The 23,260-nt window shown below is 42.2% G+C and overlaps 1 protein-coding gene across 2 annotated transcripts; it reads right to left on the bottom strand.

Annotated features, from left to right (window-relative positions):
- Positions 1-1,523: 1,523 nt before the first annotated feature.
- POGLUT1 (protein O-glucosyltransferase 1) lies at positions 1,524-22,753 on the bottom strand. Of its 2 annotated transcripts, XM_061627991.1 has the most exons (12): positions 22,679-22,753; positions 21,946-22,082; positions 19,924-20,014; positions 18,559-18,702; positions 16,923-17,058; positions 16,671-16,792; positions 15,871-15,930; positions 15,622-15,721; positions 13,560-13,618; positions 11,153-11,320; positions 9,219-9,275; positions 1,524-6,189 (listed from the first exon to the last, which is right to left on the bottom strand). In XM_061627991.1, the coding sequence occupies exons 2-12, from the start codon at positions 22,052-22,054 to the stop codon at positions 6,033-6,035; spliced, it is 1,203 nt and encodes a 400-aa protein (XP_061483975.1). In that variant the 5' UTR covers positions 22,055-22,082; positions 22,679-22,753; the 3' UTR covers positions 1,524-6,032. The 2 variants fall into 2 exon arrangements, with proteins under 2 accessions (XP_061483975.1, XP_061483976.1); XM_061627992.1 differs by lacking the exons at positions 1,524-6,189; positions 22,679-22,753 and having other exon boundaries at positions 11,101-11,320; positions 21,946-22,123.
- Between the last annotated feature and the right edge of the window lie 507 nt (positions 22,754-23,260).

Raw genomic sequence — 23,260 nt, 5'->3', positions numbered from 1 at the left:
ACGCTGAGAAATGGTGATTTGCCTGTGGCCATCCCGTGCATTCATGACTGAGGTGATATTTGAACTTAGCATCCCATCATTCATTCCATTAATCATTATACTAAATTAACACCATTCAGAAGTGATGCATCCTAAAAGGTATTTTAGAGCAGTTTAAGGTTATGACCCTATACAGATCTGTATAACTTCATAGGATTGCTGTTTTGTGTTTGACAATTGCCATATAATGAAAAACTCAATTTAGTTTCTTTTCCCTAAATATTCTATATTCCACATTTACGACACAAGTTGTGTGAGAGGGGCTCAAAAGCACTGTGTTTAGTGTCATGCCTGAAAAAGTCTTATATGCTTTGGTACATTATTAGAACAGAAGCACTGGAAGAGTGCTTTTTGCATTTCTTGGGTACAAAGGTAGCATTTGTGATCAGCTCTTCAGGAAGGTGTATCAGAGCCTGCTGAAATGGAATAGGTGTAACTTTTCTCTTTGCATGTTAAGCTGGGAATGCAAGAAGTGCACATGCAAGTCAGACATTTACATTTGGCACCAAAACGAGCTGCTTGTTGAAGACCAGTGGCAGTTAATGTTTTTAAAAAAGGCTGTCCTCACATCTCCAATATATCACAATCTCACTATTCATCAGCAGGAAGTTGCATTAAACTCAATTTTTAAAAAGACTTATTGAAAAGTTCAATAAATCTGTTTCAACTTGTACAGACTGGTCACTCCCATCCCCACTTGGCCTGTCAAATGATGCAGCCCTCCATTTCTACTTTGCCAGCTTAGATCATGCTACTCCCAGCACTCCCTTTAGTGTATCCTTCTCTAGCCACTGTGATGCAAAACTACTGAAACAGCTGCTGGAACTGGCTGCATCCTTCTACAGTAAGAGCATAAGCACTGTAGGAGATCATCCTCTGGCAGTCCTAACATACAAAGAGGCACGGCTTGTACGATTTCATATTACACAAAAACCTTGGGACAGAATGGTTTAGGACTGCACAATAGCAGGAAAAGGATGGATCAGAATTGAATCTGCATGATTTTTAACTTTTTTTTTAAAGAAAAAGTACTTCCAGATATATATATAATAAAAGCCAAGTACTTTTCATTGTATTAAGGATAATATCCAATGCAATTCTATGCATGTTTTTCAAAAATAAGTTCCATTGTACAGTATCTGGTGAAACCTACTCTCAGTAACTGGCCTTAGCATTAGTTTAGTTTTCATTATAGGGCAAAATCAATCTTGTGTATTCTTATTTTTGGAAGGTGAGAGGATGAGGGAGAAGATGAAACCTTATAGTCTACAAAACTTGCTGCCTGAGCTTCCCAACACATAACTAGGCAGTCATCAAATTGTAATGATTAGAACAGGGCAGTAAAGGACTTGCTTAATTTTATTTCCTTTCTCACTAGCTATGCAGCCCAATACACGTTTGTGAAAAAAATTAAAGACAACTAGCACATAGTTTTTTACATGTATGGAGAAACATCTGTCAACTGCCCAAGTCCTTTGTTGTCACTGTACAAAAAATTCCAATTTAGGGATTAATTCAGTCATTAAAGCACATTTTTCTTTTAATCTGAAAGATCTTTATTCAAAGACAAGAGTTTTAGAACACACCAGATTAATCTTCTTCCCTGGAGATAAATTTAGAGTAATCTTATTCTTTTAATATTCCTGCTCCTCTTTCCCCTACTCACCTCAATAATGCCACATGATTTAATTTCCTGAGTTAATTCTTTCACATTCAGTCCCTCTTCCTTACCTAGCATCTCCAAATTTGTTCAACTGTCAGGCTATGTTATTTTTTTCACCACCCGTAAGTCCAGTGAGGAAGGTAATCAGTGTTTGAGAAAGATTTTAGGAATACTTTGCAGCAGCAATTCCAGTATCTGTATACCACATAAAAAAGGTAAAGGTGTTCCCGCACTTGTAGTGCAAGTCGTTTCCGACTCTTAGGGTGACGTCTTGCGATGTTTACTAGGCAGACCATATATATGGGGTGGAATTGCCAGTTCCTTCCCTGGCCTTTCTTTACCCCCCAGCATATGCCAGGTACTCATTTTACCGACCACGGATGGATGGAAGGCTGAGTGGACCTCGACCCCTTTTACCGGAGATTCGACTTCCTCCTTCCATTAGAATTGAACTCCGGCCATGAGCAGAGCATCGGCTGCGTTACCGCTGCTTATCTATCTTTTACACATACACACACCCTACCCAGAAAATGCAGCCAATCGTTAAGGTAGCATTACACAAAGTTTCCCCCTCCTCCCAGTGAGTGCAGAACTGGACACCATTGATTAATGCAAAATGAACTATAAGATCATTTGCTAGACATTGAGACCAAAAAAATCAAGACAAGAGAAGCTAGTCATACTTGAGCTCCGAGAGCTGGAACCCACAATTTGGCTATCTCCTTGGAGCCTCTTAAATCACACCTCATGGTAACTATTTTCATATGGCAGAACATGTTGGTGTGGCATGGCTTAACATCATTTGCAGGGCTGCCATTTGCTCCATAGCACCGCAGATGTTCTCACTCCTCCCCATATTTCGCAGTGACATGGAAGCAACCCTTGAATAAGTGGCAAGGTTACTTCTCACAAATGGAACAGAAGGATGAAACAAGTCAATCTGCTGTGCTGGCATTTTTCCTCTCTGAAGCTAATAGCAGCTTTAGGGAAGCAGTTCAGATCAAAAAGAGAGTTAAAACACTCTTGAGAATCACTTCCTGTTTTCAAGTGAGCCATGTCGGGCTGCTAATTTAAAAAAAAATGTGGGGAGAGTCTAATCATGGATTTCCATGTAATGTCTAGTTTTGATCATAAGAACTGTGTTCAGTTTCCCACTCAGCCATGAAGTTCTCCAAGTGATTTGAGCTGGCCAGCATTTCTCAGCCTAGCCTACATCATAGGGTTATTGTGGGGATAAACATGTTGGGCAGGCCTGAGAACCTGCAGCCCTGACTACTGGTTATGCTGGGTGGGCCTGATGAGAGTGAGAGACCAATAAGAGCTGGAGGGCCACAGGTTCCACATCCCTGACGTGTGGAATACCAGCACCCATACTGCCCCAGGCAGCTTGGAAGAAGCATGGAATGAAAATTTAACAATCCACATATTACCCAGACTTTGATATTGGTGATTTTCTAAGGATATTGAGGGAAGTAAAAAAATCACCCTTATGAGAAACAACACACAAATGTTACCGAAAGGACATGGGCAAAACTAGAAGGAAAATCCAACATTTTCTTATACAGTAACAGTAGGGAAATTGGAATAAAAAATACAAGTAGAGGTACATATAATTGATTAAGCAGTGCATTATAAGGGCATCTCATTCCAGACTCTGAACTTGGTTCATGCACCTCAGTACTACAGCTGGGACAGCCAGTGGCAGAGGTGTGGGAAGCTAGTTGCTCTCAGGTCCTAATAAGCTTCCCAGAAACATCCAGGTAGCCACTTTTAGAATGACTGGCCTTTGGTCCAATCTAGGGGTGTTTCCTATGCTCTTATCTAGTCCTATTTGCCTATGTACAGTGCCTTGCAAAATTAATCCGACCCTTGACCAATGCTCTCATAGTACTGAATTACAAATGGTACATTGTAATTTTGTTCTGTATTATATTTTAATTTGAAACACTGACATTCACATTCAATTATTGTAAGGTGACATTGGTTTTATGTTGGGAAATGTTTGTAAGAAACATAAAATACTGAAACATGCTGCTTGCTTAAGTATTCAACCCCTGTGCTGTGGAAGCTCCTACACAATGAAATTGTCCTATTGAGGACAGTTACCTTACCATTGGCACCCACCTGTGAACCATTAAAGTTGCTGTCACATTGTCAGGATAAAAACCCCACTGTTGAAGGATCATTGGTCAGGCTGTGGATCTGAAGGAAAATGAAAACCAAAGAGCATGCTACAGAAGTGAGTGCTAATGTATTACAAATGCATAGATTAGGAAAACGGTACAAAATAATATCCAAGTGTTTGGATATCCCAGCAGAGTTGGATCAATAATCAGGAAGTGGAAGCTGCATCACAACACCCAGGCACTGCCAAGAAAAGGCCGTCCTTCGAAACTCAGCGCTCGAACAAGAAGACTTGTGAAAGAAGCCACAGAGGCCAACAATCACTTTGAAGGAGCGATAGAGTTCAGTGGCTGGGAGTAGAGTGATGGCACACCAGTCAAGCATATCAACAGCTCTGCATAACACTGGCCTTTATGGGACAGTGGCAAGAAAGAAGCAGTTACTCAAAAAGGACCATCTGAAAGCACACCTGAAGTTTGCCAGAATGCATGAGTGCCCCAGCTGCGGTGTAGGAAAAGGTTTTGTGGTCAGATGAGACCAGGATAGAACATTTTGGCCAAAACTCAAAGCACTATGTGTGGCACAAACCTAACACTGCCCATGCCTCAAGAAACACCATCCCTACAGTGAAGTATGGTGGTGGCAGCATCATGCTGTGGGAATGCTTCTTATCAGCAGGGACTGGGCATCTTGTTACAATTGAAGGAAGAATGGGTGGAGCAAAATACAGGGAAATACTGCAAGAGCGCCTGCTTCAGTCCACTAAAAAACTGACACTTGAGAGGAAATTCACTTTTGAGCAGGACAATGATCCCAAGCACAAGGCCAAAGCAACATTGGAGTGGCTCAAGAACAAAAAGGTGAAAGTCCTACAGTGGCCCAGTGAAAGTCCTGATCTCAATCCCATTGAGAATCTGTGGCGCTCTTTGAAAATTGCAGTCCACAAGTGACGTCCAACCAACCTAAATGACCTGGAGCGAATCTGCCAAGAATGGGCCAAAATCCCTCTTGACAGCATGTGCAAAGCTGGTACATACCTACCTGAAAAGACTTAAAGCTGTTATTGCAGCGAAAGGTGGCTCTACCAAATATTAATGTGTGGGGGTTGAAGCAAGCAACATGTTTTAGTTTTTTGTTTCTTACAAGCATTTCCCAACATAAAACCAATGCCACCTTACAATTGATTTTGAGTTTCAGCATTTCAAACTAAAATATCATACAGAACAAAATTACAATGTATATTTGTAATTCAGTAATATGAGAACATTGGTCAGGGGTCTGATTTGCAAGGCACTGTATTTCTTATTCAGAGCATGCTTTTTATAGCTGTGAACTTCAAACTCCCTGTCTAGTTCAAACAACTTTTGTTGAGGATGAATTTCTTGCTCCTTCTTAGTCATTGTGATACAGTACACTTGGGGTTGCAAAGAGCTAGTGTTTAGACACAGGATTAAATGTTGCACCATGATGATTCAAGAGATGGTTCACCCACCATTAAGCTAGTATCGCCCATATAGTGGGATTAATCTGGTGTTAAATGGAGAATCAGTTAAATGTAACAAAAGTTTCCTTTTCAAAGGGATTAAACCACAAAGCAATACTAGGATTCAGTGGAACTTAGTTTCCACATTTATTTGACCAGTATTTCAAAATCAGTACAGTAAGCCCCCGCTTATACGGCGGGTTAGGGACCAGGCCCCCGCCGTAAAGCAGAAATTGCCGTAAAGCGGGACCCATAGACTATAATGGGGCCGTCGCGCACAAATGACGTGAAAATGTTGTAAAATCGCTAAATTGGCTTTAAAAGGGGCAATTTCCCACCACCGCATTAGCGGAACGCCGGAATGCAAAGCACCGGTAAGCGGGGCCCTACTGTATTGCTGAAAACTGGGGGAGGGGAGAGTGCTCTTATGCTCAGGTCCTGCTTGTGGGCTTCCCATGGACATCTGATTAGCCACTGTGAGAACAGGATGCTGGACAAAATGGGCCACTGGCCTATCCAGCAGGCTCCTCTTTTGTTCTTAAGATATCAAAGAAAATCCTGGATCTGATAAAATAGTTTCATACAGTAAGTAACAATAATACTTTTTTCTTCCATGATTTGGCAGCAGGATACACAGAGCTTCCATTGAACAAAACCGTGCAGCTCTTTGGATTTCACAGTGTCCATGAGTCTTGGTCCTGAATCAGAAATGGACCAGTTTTTTTACAGTTCTGTTTTCAAGAGTCTGGGTGAAATCTCATTGTAGTGACTCTTCCATTTAACTTTGTAAGTCAGGGTTTTGGAGTATTCTGTGAGAAGTCTCTCCCAATAACAAGAGATATCTTCCATTTGCAAGTGGTCCATGATGAACTGGCGACCTCTAGAGGCAAGACAGAGAAGCAAAAAAGATGCCTACAGTCAGGAGCTTTCATATCTCAAGAGCTTAAACATTTATCTACTGATGAAAAGTGGCTTAACAATCAGTGCATCTCTTCAAGGAACTGGAGATCTGTGAGGGAGGATTTTTACCAGAAAATTCTCTGCCCCCATTAAGCAAGAACTTTCAGACTGTTTGCAGGGGGAAACCATGATAGTTTAAATAGCCAAAAAATCCAGGAATGTTCATAGGGAGAAGTTCCACTGGAAAAGCCATGTCAGTCACTTGCAGCAGAATTGTAGGGCATGCTAAGACTTAACAAGGGTATTATGGGATAAACTTTCATGGGCTACAGTCACCTTTCATACATTTGATGGGCACATTCAATCCCAAAATTGTAAAACTTGTCAGCCTTTAAGGTGCCACAGGATTTTCATCTTGATTATACTATCCCCGTAGTGGGAATTACGCCCACCAGGTCTCAGAGGTTAGCCTGCCAGGCCATTGTGGGCAAACCATGCACACCAACCATGCACACCTTTCCCCTGCCTCACATCATATATCCTCACACCAGGTGTGGGGATGTCCAACCCATGGCTAAATGGAAGAATTGGAAGTGCATTCTTCCTCTGCATTAAAAAGTCAGCACTGTTTGAATTCAAAACTGATGACTTTTTGATGAAAAAGAAGAACTTAGTATGCTCCTGATTCTTTCTAGTCAGGGGTGCAAACAATCTTCCTTTGCAGAAGTGGCTTAAGGCACATCTGCAGAGAAACATAGTTTATACCGTATAAATATATATATATACACATGGGGTGGGGGAGGCCTAGAGAAGGACAAGAGGGGGGAAAGCAAAAATGGATGGATGGAGTGGAGAAAATGTGTCTAAAGGCAAATCAGTTCAGACCTCTGGCAAGGGCAATTTGGCTACACAAGATGGGCAAGTCAAGCAGAAAGAGAGAAAAAGGATGGCCCTACCCACTTTTGGCTCTGGTTCCACCTATCACTGACTTTGGCTCTGCCCACCAAGAGGCTGCATTTCCCCCCAAACAGATTACCCTAGAAGACTAAACTGCAGTCCTTGACATCAGGGAAAAAAAGTTTCCCCAAGCCTAAATAACAAAATGCACACACTCACACACAATTGGGAATAGTTCTGTAATACTTTTAGCAGTTGGGTGCTGTGCAGGTAACAGAACAAACTGCTTCCCAATGGTGATGATTTAACATCAACAAATGACAGAAGCAGGTTACTAACATCTGAAGTTGAATAGTTCTGTCATTTAAGAACCTTTCTGTACAATCTATTGGGCAGCAAAAAAGGCATTTCTATCTCCTCAGTTATGCACAGCCATAGATTTCACATTCTCTTAGCCTTCAAAGTGCAGTTTTGTGGGGAGGAAATGTGGTATCTGCCCCAGAGAGCACATTCATACCCACTATAACAGTTATGTGGGTACCCACTCCATACATCTACTAACCAGTGATCAGCACAGTAACTGTCCCAGTTCAGAAGTGCTCTTTTTAAAAGCAACAGTCGGCTATGCCGACTGCTTCCTTGATAACAATGCCCTACCTTATTCTGATCCTTGCTTATTTTCTCCTTACAATTATGAGGGCTAGTTATACCTCCACCTCCTCCTTACCCCGAAGCATACACCCAAGTCAGGGCTTTGTTTGGGTTATGTCTTGCTAAATCACACTTAGATTGATTTCGACTTAGCTGGATACAACTCTCTGCTTTCGTTTTCAGAAAAGGCGAAATGCCTTATCCTCTATTATATTTGGACACAATACCACACTATATTTCCATTGAAGGAAAGAACTTGAGATGGCTTGATCATGCTTTTACTGATCAGAAAGACTCTGAACACCAGTACCTTTGAGGTTTGCAATTTTTACTTTTAAAAGTTAGTATTGTGATGACAGATGGGGGTCCTCCCCCTGCCTTTCACCGTCCCAGGAGCCAATTCGCTACCCAGGGCAATTGATCCTGGCAAGATATCCTTCTCTGCCAAGGCTGTGCACACTCGCAACAGCCCTGCAGGGTAGATAGCTGCCACCACCCCTATACTGGTTAACCACTCTGAGCCAAGGGGAGACTCAGAGCCCAGAAAACTTGCCAGAAATTCCAAAGGGCAAGAGCCAAGGAGACACTTCTTGCCCTGGAGCCTTAGGTAAACCCCCAGTTATACAGCAGTCAGGTCAAAGTACCAAATTCAGAACCGACCTTCTCCTGGAACGAATACACACTGGTAAATAGAAGTAAGTTTATTAAAGAATAAAAGAGGTGCACAGTTACAGCAGCAAAATGGTTCCTTAATATCCACACCCAAGAGGGGCAAGGTGAAACAGGGAGTTCAGTTGCAATAGAAAAACAACAAAGACTAGCTAGCCTGGGCTACTACTTACAAAAAAGGCTTGCAGTTGGTTAGCCACCTCTCATCAAAGAGATAACAGCCAGGATAGTCGATGGTAAGATGGAACCTCACCGGGCAGCATCAAGTAGGCATGATGGAACCCAGCAGAGGAACAACAATTAGAGTTTTCTGCCCATACTTATGGCAAAATCCCCCAGCCACAGGCCAAAGACAATTAACCAATCGGGCCAAATCGTACATCCTCCCTGAAGCCTGCCAGACATCACATCTTCCATGGAGACAGACCTCTGCTGACAAAAAGGTGTTAAGTTGGGCCTCTGATTACACATCTTTCCTAAAACTTCCCAGACTTTAGATCTTGTTGGAGCCAGGCTTCTGCTGATAAGAAGGTGTTAGGTTCGGCCTCTGATTACACATCCTCCCTGAAGCTGGGCAGACAACTGCCACTCATGGCCTCATTGCAAAAACCAAATGTTAACCTGTGAAGATCTCACAATTCCCTGCTACACAACCATCTTGGATTTGGATGCAGGCTTTCATGACAAGTATGACCTCTGCCAATCATCACAAAATATGTCACTGGTGCTCTGCAGTGGGAACAATCACCTCATGTAAGCTACTCAACAGTCACTTATATAATAAAAGCATACCTCTTTGAAATTTCTTGCGCTATGTCATCATTTTCTCTCACAAACTGCAATAGCTCCCTGAAACAAAGATCAAAGTACTGCTAGTCAGATCCTTGAGTCCAGTTAAGGCTGGACAATTAGGGTCAAACTGAAACTAGGTCTCTCATTTTTAATCAGACAATACTGTTGCAGCTCCTAAAATACATGAGCCTTCAATTTTAAATGCCAGGATTTGGGTGTGGGGAAGAGAAGATGTAAATCCGTATTTAGGGACATCAGCAGCAACTCTTGTTGCTTTCCTTCTTTCTTAGTAGCAAGCCTGGAACAGTAAGCCTATTTTTTAGGCTTCTTCCCTCCAGCTTCATTAGGTTCCATTCTCCTTTTCTAGCAACTTCACAACTAGAAATGTAGGAGGCTGCCTTACACCAAGTCAGACCACTGGCCCATTAGCTCAAGCTTGTCTATGCTGACTGGCAGCGGCACTCCAGGGTTTCAGGCAGGGGCCATTCCCATTCCTGCTTGGAGATGCCAAGGACTGAACCAGGGACTTTCTGCATGAAAAGCAGACACTCTGCCACTAAGCAATGGCCCTTTCCTATCACTACCAAAAACCTCATGCTTGCAATAGGTGGTGTGGCTGACTCACTTGTTATCACCAGAAGCAGGAAGCTTCATAAATACCCTAAGATGTGATGGTGTGTCTTACTAACTTCTACTCTGGCCATGCTATGGTATATAAGAGTGCAGGTGTGTGGAGCATTCTTTTCTAGGCAGATGGCTTGGGAAAGTTCTGGTCTTTTTTCAGACTCTACTATTCAGCTCAGTAAGGCAGAACCCAATAAAGAGGACTGAATTCAGAGCGTAGTGTTTGGTCAGGTGCATCCTTCCTATGTTCCAAGAGCTGCTTTGGTTGTCCCAGAGAAGTGGTGAGAGGAGAAATGAGAGGTTTGTGCTTTCTTGCCTCACACTCCTGGATCTTGGGGGGGGGGGAGAGAATGCATGTTTTGTCCCAATAAACAGAGAATGCCCACCTTTCCCTCGAAAGACAAGGTGAGGAAGCACAAGTCTGTCACATTTCCCCTCTCTACACTTCTCTTGGCAGAACTGAAGACAAGAAATTTGAGATATTTGCACTTCCTTGCTTTGCACAACATATGAATGCTTAGACAACATTTTGGAAGTTATTGGGCAAACTGCCATTGCTAAACTAAAGACATTATTTGTAACACGGTTGTTTTAAGAGATTAAGTACTGCCAATAGTTTTTAGTGGACTATCCTTTGGCCAGTAAAAATGTACAAGGAAACTTTCTCATGAGAAGCTACTCAATTGCACCACCTTAGCATTTACTGCATCACTCCAGCATCTAGGACATGCTCTTTTTTGACAGGTGTTGCAAGTATACCAATGTTTCCTCTATGGTTACCATGCAGTGTTCTTTTTACTTTTGGCGTTCCTTTAGAGAAAATGAGACATATACATCCCTTTGTTGCAGAAATCAACAAACTGTCATGCCATTCTACAACGTCATCTTTGGAATGTGACACAATAAATTTATTTCCATGTTCTATCACTGCACTGTCAATATAGCCAAGCCCTGTTGTTGCATAGAAAGAGACACAATGCTTCCAGATAGATTATTTATTTGCACAAAATTTGTCTGTTGTCCTGCACTTTTGAGTGTAATTATCCTGCTACTTTCCTAATCACAAAAAGTGATGGAAAATTGCACTAGAAAGTGTGCAATATCTGCTAGTTGGTAAAGTCACAAAACTTCAGTGTGAACATATCAGGAAGAATGCTTAATAAACAAGTAATGTCATAACCTCTGTGCAAGTTAGGCAAACATATCATCATGAATGCTCAACAAACAGCTGGTCTGGAAGCTTCAACAGTATATTTACCTTCCTACACCAACACGCAAGGAGAGGTTATTGAGCCACTGCGGATTCTCACCTCACATCAGAGAGATCGGATTTGACTGGGATGTAGTGAACCCAAGGTTTCAGCTGTGGGTAGAAGAACTCCAGCCAGTCTTCCCCAACATGAAACACCAGAGAGTCACACAAGAAGAGGTGCTTGAAGCGGAAACTGGCTGCTACGCCTCGGAAGTTGAAGAGGTATCTGTGTAATAAAGAATATGCCATATTTCCTCTCCTCCAGTAATTAGCGCATTGACTTCATCACTGAACAAAAGTGGATTATGCAACTAGGTGTATTTCATTCTTCTAGGGATTCAAACCTCTTATGACATGGTCTTGCTAAATAATATACTTGAATGAAATAAATGCTTGTATGCTTTTTAAAGACCTGCAATCCTGTGATCATAGTTCAAATAAAAGTGACAGTGGAACATTTCCAGCATCAAGCATGGGGGTTGGATCAAATCAAGAGTAGCCAACGTGCTGCCCTCCAGATGTTGGACTACAACTCCCACCAATCCTAGCAAGAATGGCCAGTGTGTCAGGGATGATGGGAGTTGTAACTCAACAACATCTGGAGGGCACCAAATTGGCTACCCCCAATGGTCTACAAGGCCTCCTCCAATTCTATGAGAAGGGGGTGACTTTTCTTCCTTAACCTGCATACTACATTAAGTTCTTAACAAAAGGATCATACAGTAAGACTATATGCCATTTGAATCATGCCACAAAGTATCCACAATCAAAAGCAGCTAATCAAACGTTCAGCAACCACAGTTGCTCTGTCTGTAATAGAGGTATGCACTTTAGTTTGAATCCTTACTCCTAGTGAGTTCCTATAAATAAATACTCTGTAAGGGCACATTTTTATAAATTCTAAGAGATATTTCAGATAAAACCCCCACCAGTGCCTGAATGTTAGCAACTGCAGCACAGGTTTTGTCTGTAGGAGGCAGGGGGATCACAGGATGCAGCATCAAAACACACATGAAGCAGCAGCTCCTCCACTTGGAAAAAAACTTCAACTCGGAATCCTTAATTTCTATTCCAGGCACCATTCTGCTCTTCCCAAAAGACCCCAGGGAAGTAATTTAATACACTAGTATTGCAAGATCATCAACTACATATGGCACTGAATATTTCACAGTGTAGGGACTTGAGATGAGTGTGCCTTGGGTTCACTGCATCAGAAGAATTGCAGATATTCTATGGAGTATAATCATATCAGCTACGTATTATCACTGAGTGGCGCCCGGGGAGGGTTTGTGGTTCTTTGGGATTCCTTGAATGTCTTACTTAAATTACAGTAACTAACACAGCTATGACAGAAAGTTTTCATAAGGAGTGGAGTAGACAACCAATTCAAGATGCCACCACTGTATGTAAAGAGGTGGGATTATTTGGGAAGTTAAAGTTGCGTGGCACCAGCAAAATGTACATATTCCTGCCCGTAAAACAAGTCAGGGCAATAACTATTGGGAGATTCTCTCTTTCACGACAAAGCCCGAACCAAGGCAAAAAGTGACAATCGCAGCAGCATGAAGAGAAATGGTGTGGACACCCTGCCTGGCAGCTAGCAGGTAATGGAGAATTTCTATGGCCTAGCTATACTTCTGGTATCTATTTCTACATAGTACAGCATGGAGAGATGAAAATGTTTCAATACGTTCTTGACCAAAGGGAGGAGGATCTTCTTGGCTCTATGGCTTAATATGTTTTTAATAATGCTTTAAACCCTTTTTTTAAGGTTGTTTTTTTAAATGTTTTTAATGCTGTTTTGTTTTAATGTATTTTAAGATCTGTTTTTATGATGTTTTAAAGTGTTTTAGTGCTTTGTTTGCTACCCTGAGCTCCTGCTGGGAGGAAGGGTGGGATACAAATTAAATAAATAAATAATGGGTCAGATCTTTATCAGGGTCGGTCTCGAAGGTCAAATTTGAAAGGTAGGCAGAGTGCCCACCTGTCAAAATACCTTGTGGGGGTTCCCAAGTGCCCAACAGCTTCGCGGCTGTTGGGTACTTGGGAACTTGCAGCACAAGGGTCACTTCCCACACTGGCAGCAGAGGGATGAAGAGGGGAAAGGTTCTTTCTCCCTTTTGCTCCCCCCCCTTCCACTCTAAGGGAAGCGTGAGAAAGAAGCCTGCTGTTAAAATCTCCTGCAGCCAATGCAAAATCGAACCCTGTCCTCCTATAGATCAACTGATGTCACAAATGACATCAACAGATTGGCAGGTGCAAGTGATTCACAGAGAATGGCCTTGTGGACCAAACTGGACATCTGGCAGGCCAATATTAGCCTGGGGGCCAGAGGTTCCCCACCCCTGTACTAGGCAAATAATGCAATTCTATGCATGTCTACACAGAAGTAAATTCTAATGAGTTCAATGGAACTTCCTCCCAGGTATCTGAATATAGGATTGTGGTCTGAATCAATTACTTACTTGTATCTACAATGGTCTGCTAGTGGGATTTCCTTAGCAGGTGGTTTCCCAAGGGTGTCCTTTAAGAACAAAAAAATGATATTTATTTTAAATAGTTGTTATAAATCACCTTCCTACCAACACCAACCAAAATGATATACAATAAACACAAGTATAGCCTCTTCTGGATTTAAGTTTTCAGTAGGACACAATTAGATTCCCTATTCTGGGAACCTAGCATAGCCCTAGGTAATAGCCCACGTATTTCTAAGTATGCAATCTTATACACACTTACTTGGAAGTAAGTCTCACTGAACTGAATGAGATTTACTTCCAAGTAAACATGCATAGGCTCAAGCTATGCATTAATTTTTTGTTTTAAGATTACAAAAAACAGTGGTCTTTCCTAACCCATTTTTCTGACTTGAGTGTATTTGATGGTTCATACTTAACTTAGTGCTGTCAAAGACATGGCCAAAGTCCTCTCATCACACGTTTCTTATAAAGAAATTGCCACTGCACACAGTTTCCTCACAATGCAGAGCATTTCAGAGCACAGAAATGGTCAGTTATAGGCTCAGTGGATTCTTCAGCTTCACAGCAAACACTCATCTTCATCTAAGTGGCAATCCCACTACCGGTTATTTCGTCTTCTATACCATGCAATGCAAGGCCAGCATTTGAGAAGACAAGTTCCAAATTATGTCCTCCAGAACATGCAACATATACACTCAGACCCAACATAATTAGAGCTGGCAGCATGGGCTCTTAACCAGAGAGATGAAACTGGCGTGCCACAAAATAAGACATCAGCAAAAACTAGTTGAGGTCTGCCCACAACACTAGAATGGTTAGTTATGACATAAGACAAACTGAGCATCTTCATGAAAAATGAATCAGCCAGCAAGATATGAGATACCTGATGAGAAGAGAAACAGAATTTATCTATGTATTCCCAGGCTATGGTGTGAAGGTACATGAGGCCAGCACCCTGCTGAAGCTAAGCAGGATCAGGTCTGGTCAGTGCCTGGATAGGAGCCTGCCTGGGAACCACATGTAAGCCACCTTGGGTTTCTATCATGAAAAGAATGGCGGGGTATAAATGTAATAAATAAATAATAAATAACATATTCCTATAGGGACATAACCAACCTACAAATATATTAAGCATGAACAAGTTAAGTCCATACATTGATTTGTTACCTCTTAAGGTAAGAGTAGGGAATCTTAGGCGCAGTGGCCAAATGTGGCCCTCTAGGCCTCTATGTGGCCCTCAGGACTCTCCCCAATTAACGTCTACTCCTCAGCCACACCCCCACTCCCTAAGCCACACCCCTAATCAGCCTTACTTTGCTCTCTCCTTAAATGTTATTGCCTGACTGGGGTGTCCTTGAACTCTAATAATGCCACTTGCTTGCCTGGATGGAATATAAGAGTGTCTGAGCGTATGTAGAAGCTAACCTAGTCACATTTGCTGCTCTGCCAACTTTTCTGTTGAGCTCCCAGCATGTGGCCCCCAGAAGGTTGCCCAGAATGGAGTATGGCCCTCAATCTGAAAAATGTTCCCTACCCATCTTAATGTAACCTCCCTGGTTTAAACTGTGACACTGAGCACACAAAACTTTATGTTCAAATCAAGGTGCCATCAGCAAGATGTGAACCCAGAACCCAAGGTGCATGCTGCTCTAATGTATTATCACTGCAGATGCAGGCACCAAGACTTGATTTAAACATGGCACCAGCTGTGAATAATTCCACATGGTTAATGTTTTTGTTTTACATGCCTAGTAGCACTTTTAAATTGGGCACCCAGGAGAACTAAAGAATAATAAACAGGAGACAACTCCCTCACCTTTTCAATACATACTTGTTGCTGAAGTGGGGATCTTAACCTGTGCTAGAGATGACAAGTATGGAATCACAAAGTGGTAGTTATTCCAAGATAACAGAGTTAGAGTGTGATCTTATGAATGTGTCAAGTGGAAGCCCTCTGACTGCTAAAGCCAGACTTTTAAAGAATGATTAAATAGAAGAATATCCCTTTTCTAACAGAAAGGAAAGAGCTAACTTAAAGACCAATTACTTTTTCAGATTTCCAGGCTTGGTTTTTCGTGTACTCTGCATCAACAAGGTCTGGATTTTCTCGAGAGAGAAGAATGAGAGGATCTCGCTCTGAACTTGTCCTATCACAAGAAACCACACATAAATCTGTTAAAGTACATTCTCAGTGAAAGATCAAACTATTTACTACTATGAAGTAGAGCAAGGGTGACAAGAAGCTGAACTCCATATGCGATTAAGGTATTAGGATATGGAAACTGCACAAACCCACCTGGACCCTCGGAAATAGGCTTTCGAAGTTTTCTTCTTCCAGGGCCATTTTTCTGCAGAGCTGAGGATAGTTTGATCAGAACATGATATTAAAACAATGACCAGAACTTCTTAGTAAGAGAAGCACACAAAAATTCATCCTATTTCTCAGAATCCCTTCTTTGGTTTTAGGTAAAGTAATCTCAACTAAGCAGGCTCTGCCCCATGATATTAGTGGACCACCCATCATTCTAGCAAGGTATTTTACAATTCTGTTCATGTGCCACTTCCTTCACTTCTAAAACTGAGGACAATGGGGAGAAACTGATTGGTCTGACTCACGTTTGAGAATCAGTGTATTTCCTTCACTACAGGAAATTTTAAGCTTTCACAGCAGTTGCCTGTTAAGCAAATAGTCAAGCTTATCATCAGGCGTGCGTGTGTGCACATCCCAATTGAATTTATTTTCAAAGTCAATACGCTTATCTTCAACCAATTTAGGTTGGATCCAAAAGGTACCAGGAGCAGCTGGCAGCACACACCTAACCTCCTGGCACAGGCATCACTGCAGTTTACAGGGAGGGGGGAGGAGAGGCAGCGGGGAGGTTGGCGCTGTGCAGTTGCACACCTCCTGCTGTTGTACCACAATGCTGTACAAAAAGTGATACTTCCATTTTACAAGGTATGATTTATTTCTGAACATGTTCCAGACGGAAGAATTTAGCTCCACAAAAAAAAAAGGCTCAGTTACAAAACAGAATGCAATGTTAAGATTGAGGGTCTCTCTCTTTAAAAACAACATATTTCTCTCCAGAAATATACCTTTTGAGGCTTTCTCTCATGAGATCCCAACGTCCCAGGCCTGTTGGATAAATGGGCCAAACGGCTGGTCCCCCTTCCCAAAAAGTCCAAGCAGGATACATAATATCGTAGTATTCCAAAGTCTTTCAGAAAATGAACAGAGCAGCACATTAGTGGCAGTAAAATGTCTCAGCAATGCAACAGATCCAAATGAATGTCTTAGCAGTCCCCACACAGTATGGCTAAGGGGGTGTCAGCTCTTCTTTCTCTCACCTTACTGAAGGAGAAGACAGGTACCTTCGGTTTCATCCATTTGGGCACCTGGGGGTAGTCTCGGACATTGATTACCATCTCCATATCTGGAAGGTTGTCAATAATTTCCAGAATGAAGTGTTCAACCCCACTACATCTGCAGATAGCAACACACAAAAGTGATAGTCTTGAGAACTGCTCATTACAAGTGAGACCTATAACAAAATGAAGCACCCCATTTCAGTGTTTCAACCATGCCCTCATCATTGAGATCCCATTCCATTACCCACACCCTGCCCCAAATCCACCCAGTTTTCAGATGTCTCTCTCAAAAGACAGTTCACATTCCATGGTGACTGAGTGCCCACACACACTGGGGGCAAGACTTTTTTACTTAAGAAAGTAAGAAAGCTTTCCCCAAGTCTGCCAATACATCCTTCTAATGCATGGGTAGTGCAGTTTTGGCTACCTTAAGTGCCAGTAATCGAATATTGTATAGATGTCGATGGAATTACTTATCCATGTGGCAGAACTCCGTATCCTAAGGACTGATACCATCATGAAAATAAATTCAAATAAACTCAAGGAACTACCCCCGTGAGATGTGAGGAACATACTAGTATAAGAGTTTGAGTTAACCGAGTCAGGAAGTCCTGAATTTGAGGTTCACACAAGAACTCTCTGGGTGACTCAAGCGGGCAACTCTCCCTCTCTCTCCTTCAGCAGTCTACCTCTACACCACATTTGTCATACAGGACTCCATACAGTTCAACACAGGAAAATAATACTGACCTAACACAGAGAGATGTTGCTGGAATTCCTGAGAACAATTATTTACCCTGCTGTTATGCCTCCTCCCCCCAATGACTAAAAGGCAGCGTAGAGGATTCTCCTCCACCACCTGCATTTTTACCCTCCCCTGTGATGTAGGTTAGGCCATCCAGCGAGTTTGGTGGCTGAGTGAGAATCTGATCCTAATCCAGCACCCAAACCACTACACCGCACTGAAGGGTCAAGCATCCATCCCCAGAAGGCCAAGACAGGAGCCAAGGCAGACAAGTGATCAACACAAATAGCAGGGAATGGTATAGGAAAGAATAAGAGGGAGCCAAGGCAATTCAGACAAGGCTAGTGGGTTCTGACCTGAGGCGGAAGTCGCCAAACACAGGGAAGAGAAAGGCTTTTATACCCGTAAGAACAGCATGGCAACACAAATGAAGGCCCAGGGACTGGTACGAAATGAAAAACAGCAGGGATGCATAGCAACACTGTTCAATAATTTTGTGAATGCTGGTGTTGTTTATTCTTTACTACTTCTATAAACCAAGCTGGGTGCAGACACAAGCCCGTTTTAGACAACTGTGCAAGTTATCCCTTTCAATTATCCTTGTTCCCAAGAGGCATTAATTCCAGATTTCTTTCAGCTTCTAACCCATATCACCTCCTCACACAACTAAAGTGCCACGTCAATATTGATTTCTCACAAAAGCAAATGCAATTTCTACATTTCAGGCAAGGCAATGCCTCATCAGTTTCTTCCTCTTACATTGGAATTTAGCCCTTTCAGACATTTTCTGCTCAGCAACCCATAGGTTAAGGAGGCTAGGGAGATTTTCCTGGGTTTCATTCTCTCGGATAGATTTTCTATTGCTCTCACCTTGCAGGGAACATGCAATCATGCTCACGGTACAACTTCCTCTCAATGATTTGGTAGTGCGTCCCAAGCCTTTGACTGATTGTTTCTGACAGCAACTCCTCAGAGATCCCCTCTCGGAAGGGAGCCAAGTCCTGTTCCCTAACTCTTGAGGGGAAAGAAATTATATCCACCATTAAACGCATTAGGGAAAATTAGTATAACAACAGTTAAGTCATTCAAGGAAGAGATTTTAGCGCAGGAAGGTTTAGAACAATCTCTCATTGCTTTAAGATGAGTAGCACTTGCTGCCTTGTATATAGAGAGAAGCTAAAACAGGGAGATGCCTCTATTAAGGCCATCGGTCCACCAAGCTTCCACCTACGAAGCACAAAGCTACCATATTTGCTATCTACTTTTTATCAACAGATGCACAAACAGGTTAGATCCTATGTTTTAACAGACCTGCTTCTGTCACTGTAGGAATATTAATTCAGTTCTGTTCTTCTGTTTTGTTCTGCATTAACATTTTTAACATGTCACATTTTTAATTGATATATTGTTGTGTATTGTATTTTATTCTGGTTTTAAGTCGCTATTAAGACTTTGTTTGTAACAAGTGACTCCTAAACTAAATAGACAATAATAATAATAATTTCAAGTTGATACAAGTCCAAACTAGGCATGACGTGCAATTAGCAACCGTGTGAACAGGCTGTATTTGTGCATGTTTTTGAGAACAAATGGCAGGTGGGGAGGTGCTAATCTGGACTGAGGCCTCAGCAGGAGACCAAGGGTTAAATCTCCTTCCTTTTTAAATCCAGAACAGGGCCCCACCTGTGCTATTTACTCTTAAAAATAGCATTCACAATAACTAATTGCATAAATGGTGTCATATCTCACGTTGCACACATAACTCAGTTTTCAAAATGGTGCTAGATGGAGTGTAGTCTGACTCCGTACAAGGCAACTTCCTATGATCTAACTGTGTGTGGGTCATCCTGGTCCCACAATACCTGGAACTGAGTCTTGGCCCTGCCTCCCTTCAAGACTCTTTATGGGCTCGCAATCACCTCAAGGTCAGGTGTCTTCCTCTTAGAAATGAAATGTGAATGAATGATTTTGATACTGAAGTATTTTTATTATATTAGGTATCTATTATGAAAGAGTTGTCCTTTGTAAAGAGACACTATGGATAACAATGTATTGTTGATGCATGGAAGTGGCTTTTCAATATCAGGAAAACACTCTTTCCCAGCCCTGACAACAAGAGGCCCTTTTCATTAGACATGCCAGGGGTTAACTGTTCTGTATATGTAGGATGTGTTCTACCACTGAACTAATGTTACTAACCCTGTAAATATTATCTGGATCATGCTGGCCCCTTACCTTTGATGACAGCTACAGTTTGCCTGCATACATGGTTTGTAGTTCATCAGAGCTCTGTCGATCTGAACCATGTATTTCTTCCATTTTGTATCTGAAACATAAACAGGATTATATTCTGGTCAGTTTTGCCACAGTCATCAGGAAGTCCCATTGCTCATCAACAAGGTTTCAATGCAGGCTGCCCAAACCTTTCTCATGTGTGCTGTATGTGTGGCAAGAATGGTCGGGGTCCACCCTCCTATTCAGTTACTTACCCACAGCAGCTTTAGTGAACATGCTGTGAACCCCTTGTGGGTGCACCTGGTTACCGACATAAGGAGAAGAATGAATAATAAACTCCCCCACTGTTTCTTCGTGCCCCAGGATTTTTTTGACACTCCCTTAATGTACTATAGTGTTTCCCTACTGAATCCCTTCTCAAAGAGTTTTGTTTCTCTGCAACAGCTTTGGCCAACTTTATTAACCTTCCGTGTATCATTAACGTAAGGTACCCTGAACTCTTTGGAGGAAGGAAGGAATATTATTTATTTACTTTCTTACATTTATATCCTGCTTTTCTTCCACTGCAGAACCCAAGGCACATATGTTATTCCCAAGAGGCCACCCATCCAGGCATTAACCAATAACCAGACCTAGACCTGCTTGACATCAGCACAGTAGTGACCTCATGTACCTTAAGACCAATGCCAACGCAAGAGGCTGGTGGGTTCTCTGTTTTCTACCTTCCTGGTTTCACTTTTCCACATGAGACTGGTGGAGTTGCATACTCATTTCTGAGACATAATCTAGTGAGGAAAAGGGATAATCTCTTACAGGAAAACTGTTTTAAACCCTTAACAGCTCGGCTTGGACAAGATGAAAGCGTTTTAAAGATGTTTTTAAGCTTTTTTTAAAGCTTTTTTAAGCTTTTTTGTTTTTAATGTATTTTATAGTTTTTTTTAGTGTTTTATCATTTGTTTGCTGCCCTAGACTCCTTCTGGGAAGAATTGTGGGTTATAATTTTATTATTATTATTATAACGCACATACAATCCAAAAACACATTGACTTACCAGAAGAAGCCACGCTAATACAGTCTGGGACTTACTTCTGAATAAACATGTGTAGAATTGCACTGTGTCAAATTTAGTTTTTGAAACTGTTGTAGAGTCCATTGTACAGTCCTCTTCCCCCCTCTACTTTTGTGTGTGCTTGTTCTATTGATATGCATGGTTTGTGTTTCTGCAAACAGGAACTTGAGGGAAGACTATCCGGACTCACAAAGAATCTACTATCACCTATGCTGATGCCAACAGAAGGAAACTGTGTAGTATGTTGTAAGTGTTGACACATTAATACTAAAAGTAGTCTTATTTTACTGCTGCTCCTGAATGTTTGATGGAGACAATACATTCCAAGAGTGTCTGAAATGGGCATTTATGTAAATCTGCAGCTGGGATCACTTACAAGATTTTGCCTCCAAGTCTGCTTTGCCATTAACTCAGCAAGAGAAAAAAACAATTACAAAAACGAAGATGGTAATCATATTTTTTATGAGCAGAAGTTCCATTAGGCCACCACATACACACACACACACACACACACGGAAAGCACACACTAAAGTTAGCATTTAAATTTGGTAAATGAATTCCTGCTTGTTGAAGAGTAGTATCGCCACTAGCTGTAGATGCATCGTTTGATCTGCAGTAGAATGCTATAGGGAAGTTCTAGGAAACTTTAATTTTTTAGCAAGAACAAAGAAAAAGGAGCTGATAAAGAAATACTATTTTGGCCTTCGAGCACGATATTGTTCCAGACGACTGGGCTCGGAAACGACGAGCAACCATTTCAGACCCACCTATCCACCTACCTACCCACCTACCTCATACTGGCGTCCGTAGGTCACACACAGCAGCTTTCTGCTAGACAAAGCTTTGGCAACAAGAAGCATTTGCGAGAAAATGACGTATAGGGGCTGCATATATATATAACAAATACAATCCCTCTTGAAATCAGGGTCCCATCAGCATTACTTAACCCTCACCTGCTGAGCTATTCTCCCAGTAAAGAACAAACAGAAACAGGGTAACAACTTGTAGCCGACGACGACGCTCCATCGTGCCGACTCCAATCACAACTTGCGCGCGCACCATCAAAAACTCCGGCGTTGTATTAGGAAGGCTAATAGAAAAAGAGAAAGGACGAAAACTTAGCCCCACCCCGTCGCGAGCACTTACTACGCAAGCGCAAAAATTACGTCCCGCCATTCTCGCTTTGATTTATGGGGTTTGTAGTTATTTGTAGCAAGCAGTCTTTGCAATAAATGAATGAAAGAATAAATAAATCTGCGAGTACCAGTGCAGTCCTATCCGTGTCTACACGGAAGCTCCTTAAAATTCATTGTACATAGGATTACACAAAGCGGCCTTCGACACCTTTACATGAATGCAACATTCCGACGTTCACATCCATGAATTATACATGTACAAGGCAGGCTCGCGTGTCTGCAGCCGCGACCACTGAGACAGACCCTCTGGAGCAGAGTCTGAGATGTGTGTTGTCGTTGATTAAATAAAAAAGCAACACATAAATTATTTAAATAAATAAATCGCGGAAGCCGCGCTAATCTGCCGCTGATGCCCTTCCCGTTCTCCAAGCAGCATGATGATTCTATCCTCCGAGACTGAGAAAGGCCTGTGCAGTCTGTGCAACTCAGTCCTATGCAACCCAATCTTTGGAATTCAATCCCATGCATGTTTACGTGGAGCTCATCTCACTGGCTTCAATGGTGCTCAAGGAACGTAAGACTGAGACTTTCCCGAGCTGACAAATTGTTCTTAGCAGCACCGAGACCCGGGAGCGCTCTACTTGCTGCCTGGCCGTATTGCAATGGTATGCAAGCAAATCGCCCCACCCCTTAGCGGTTCTCCCGTGTGCTCCTCTTCCATCGTTCCTTCTCCAGGGTTCTCCGGTGCTCCCAAGCGCATTGAATACAAGCGGGCAGGAAACCTGCGGGCCCGAGAAAATTCTCCAGTTCTTGTCAGATTTCCGTACCAAATAGGCGCAAGACCCGGCTGCAGCAACAGAAGCTGAATGCTGCCAGACCTCTGTAGAAAAGATGGGTAAAATGGGTCTGTATTAGGGAAAAAGAGGGCCAGAGAGTGAAGTGGTCTGGTGTTTTGCCTTATTTTTAATACCCCAGACCACTATAACAAGACTAGCCACCTAGCCGACTTCATACAGTACTAGTGCTAATGGGAGTGGTGGCTGAGGAAGCCATGAATGCTGCCCTGAGTTTAGAGGAGGGTAGGGTAAACATGTAGTAACTAATACTGATCGAGGCTGTGTTGTTTACTACT

Source organism: Rhineura floridana, chromosome 5 (genome assembly GCF_030035675.1).
Source record: "Rhineura floridana isolate rRhiFlo1 chromosome 5, rRhiFlo1.hap2, whole genome shotgun sequence".
In the NCBI taxonomy this organism is placed as follows: Eukaryota; Metazoa; Chordata; class Lepidosauria; order Squamata; family Rhineuridae; genus Rhineura; species Rhineura floridana.
The sequence above is the reverse complement of the archived record's forward strand: the minus strand, read 5'-3'. Positions and strand labels throughout refer to the sequence as shown.

Bases quoted from the DNA above. Each gene is read 5' to 3' on its own strand.
- POGLUT1 (XM_061627991.1), bottom strand. From the start codon at position 22,054: ATGGTGCGCGCGCAAGTTGTGATTGGAGTCGGCACGATGGAGCGTCGT. The intron at 17,059-18,558 runs GTGAGAGCAATA...TGCTATCTGCAG, and splicing joins GATTGCATGTTCCCTGCAAG to ATGTAGTGGGGTTGAACACT. The intron at 6,190-9,218 runs GTATGCTTTTAT...TCTTGCCTCTAG, and splicing joins GCGCAAGAAATTTCAAAGAG to AGGTCGCCAGTTCATCATGG.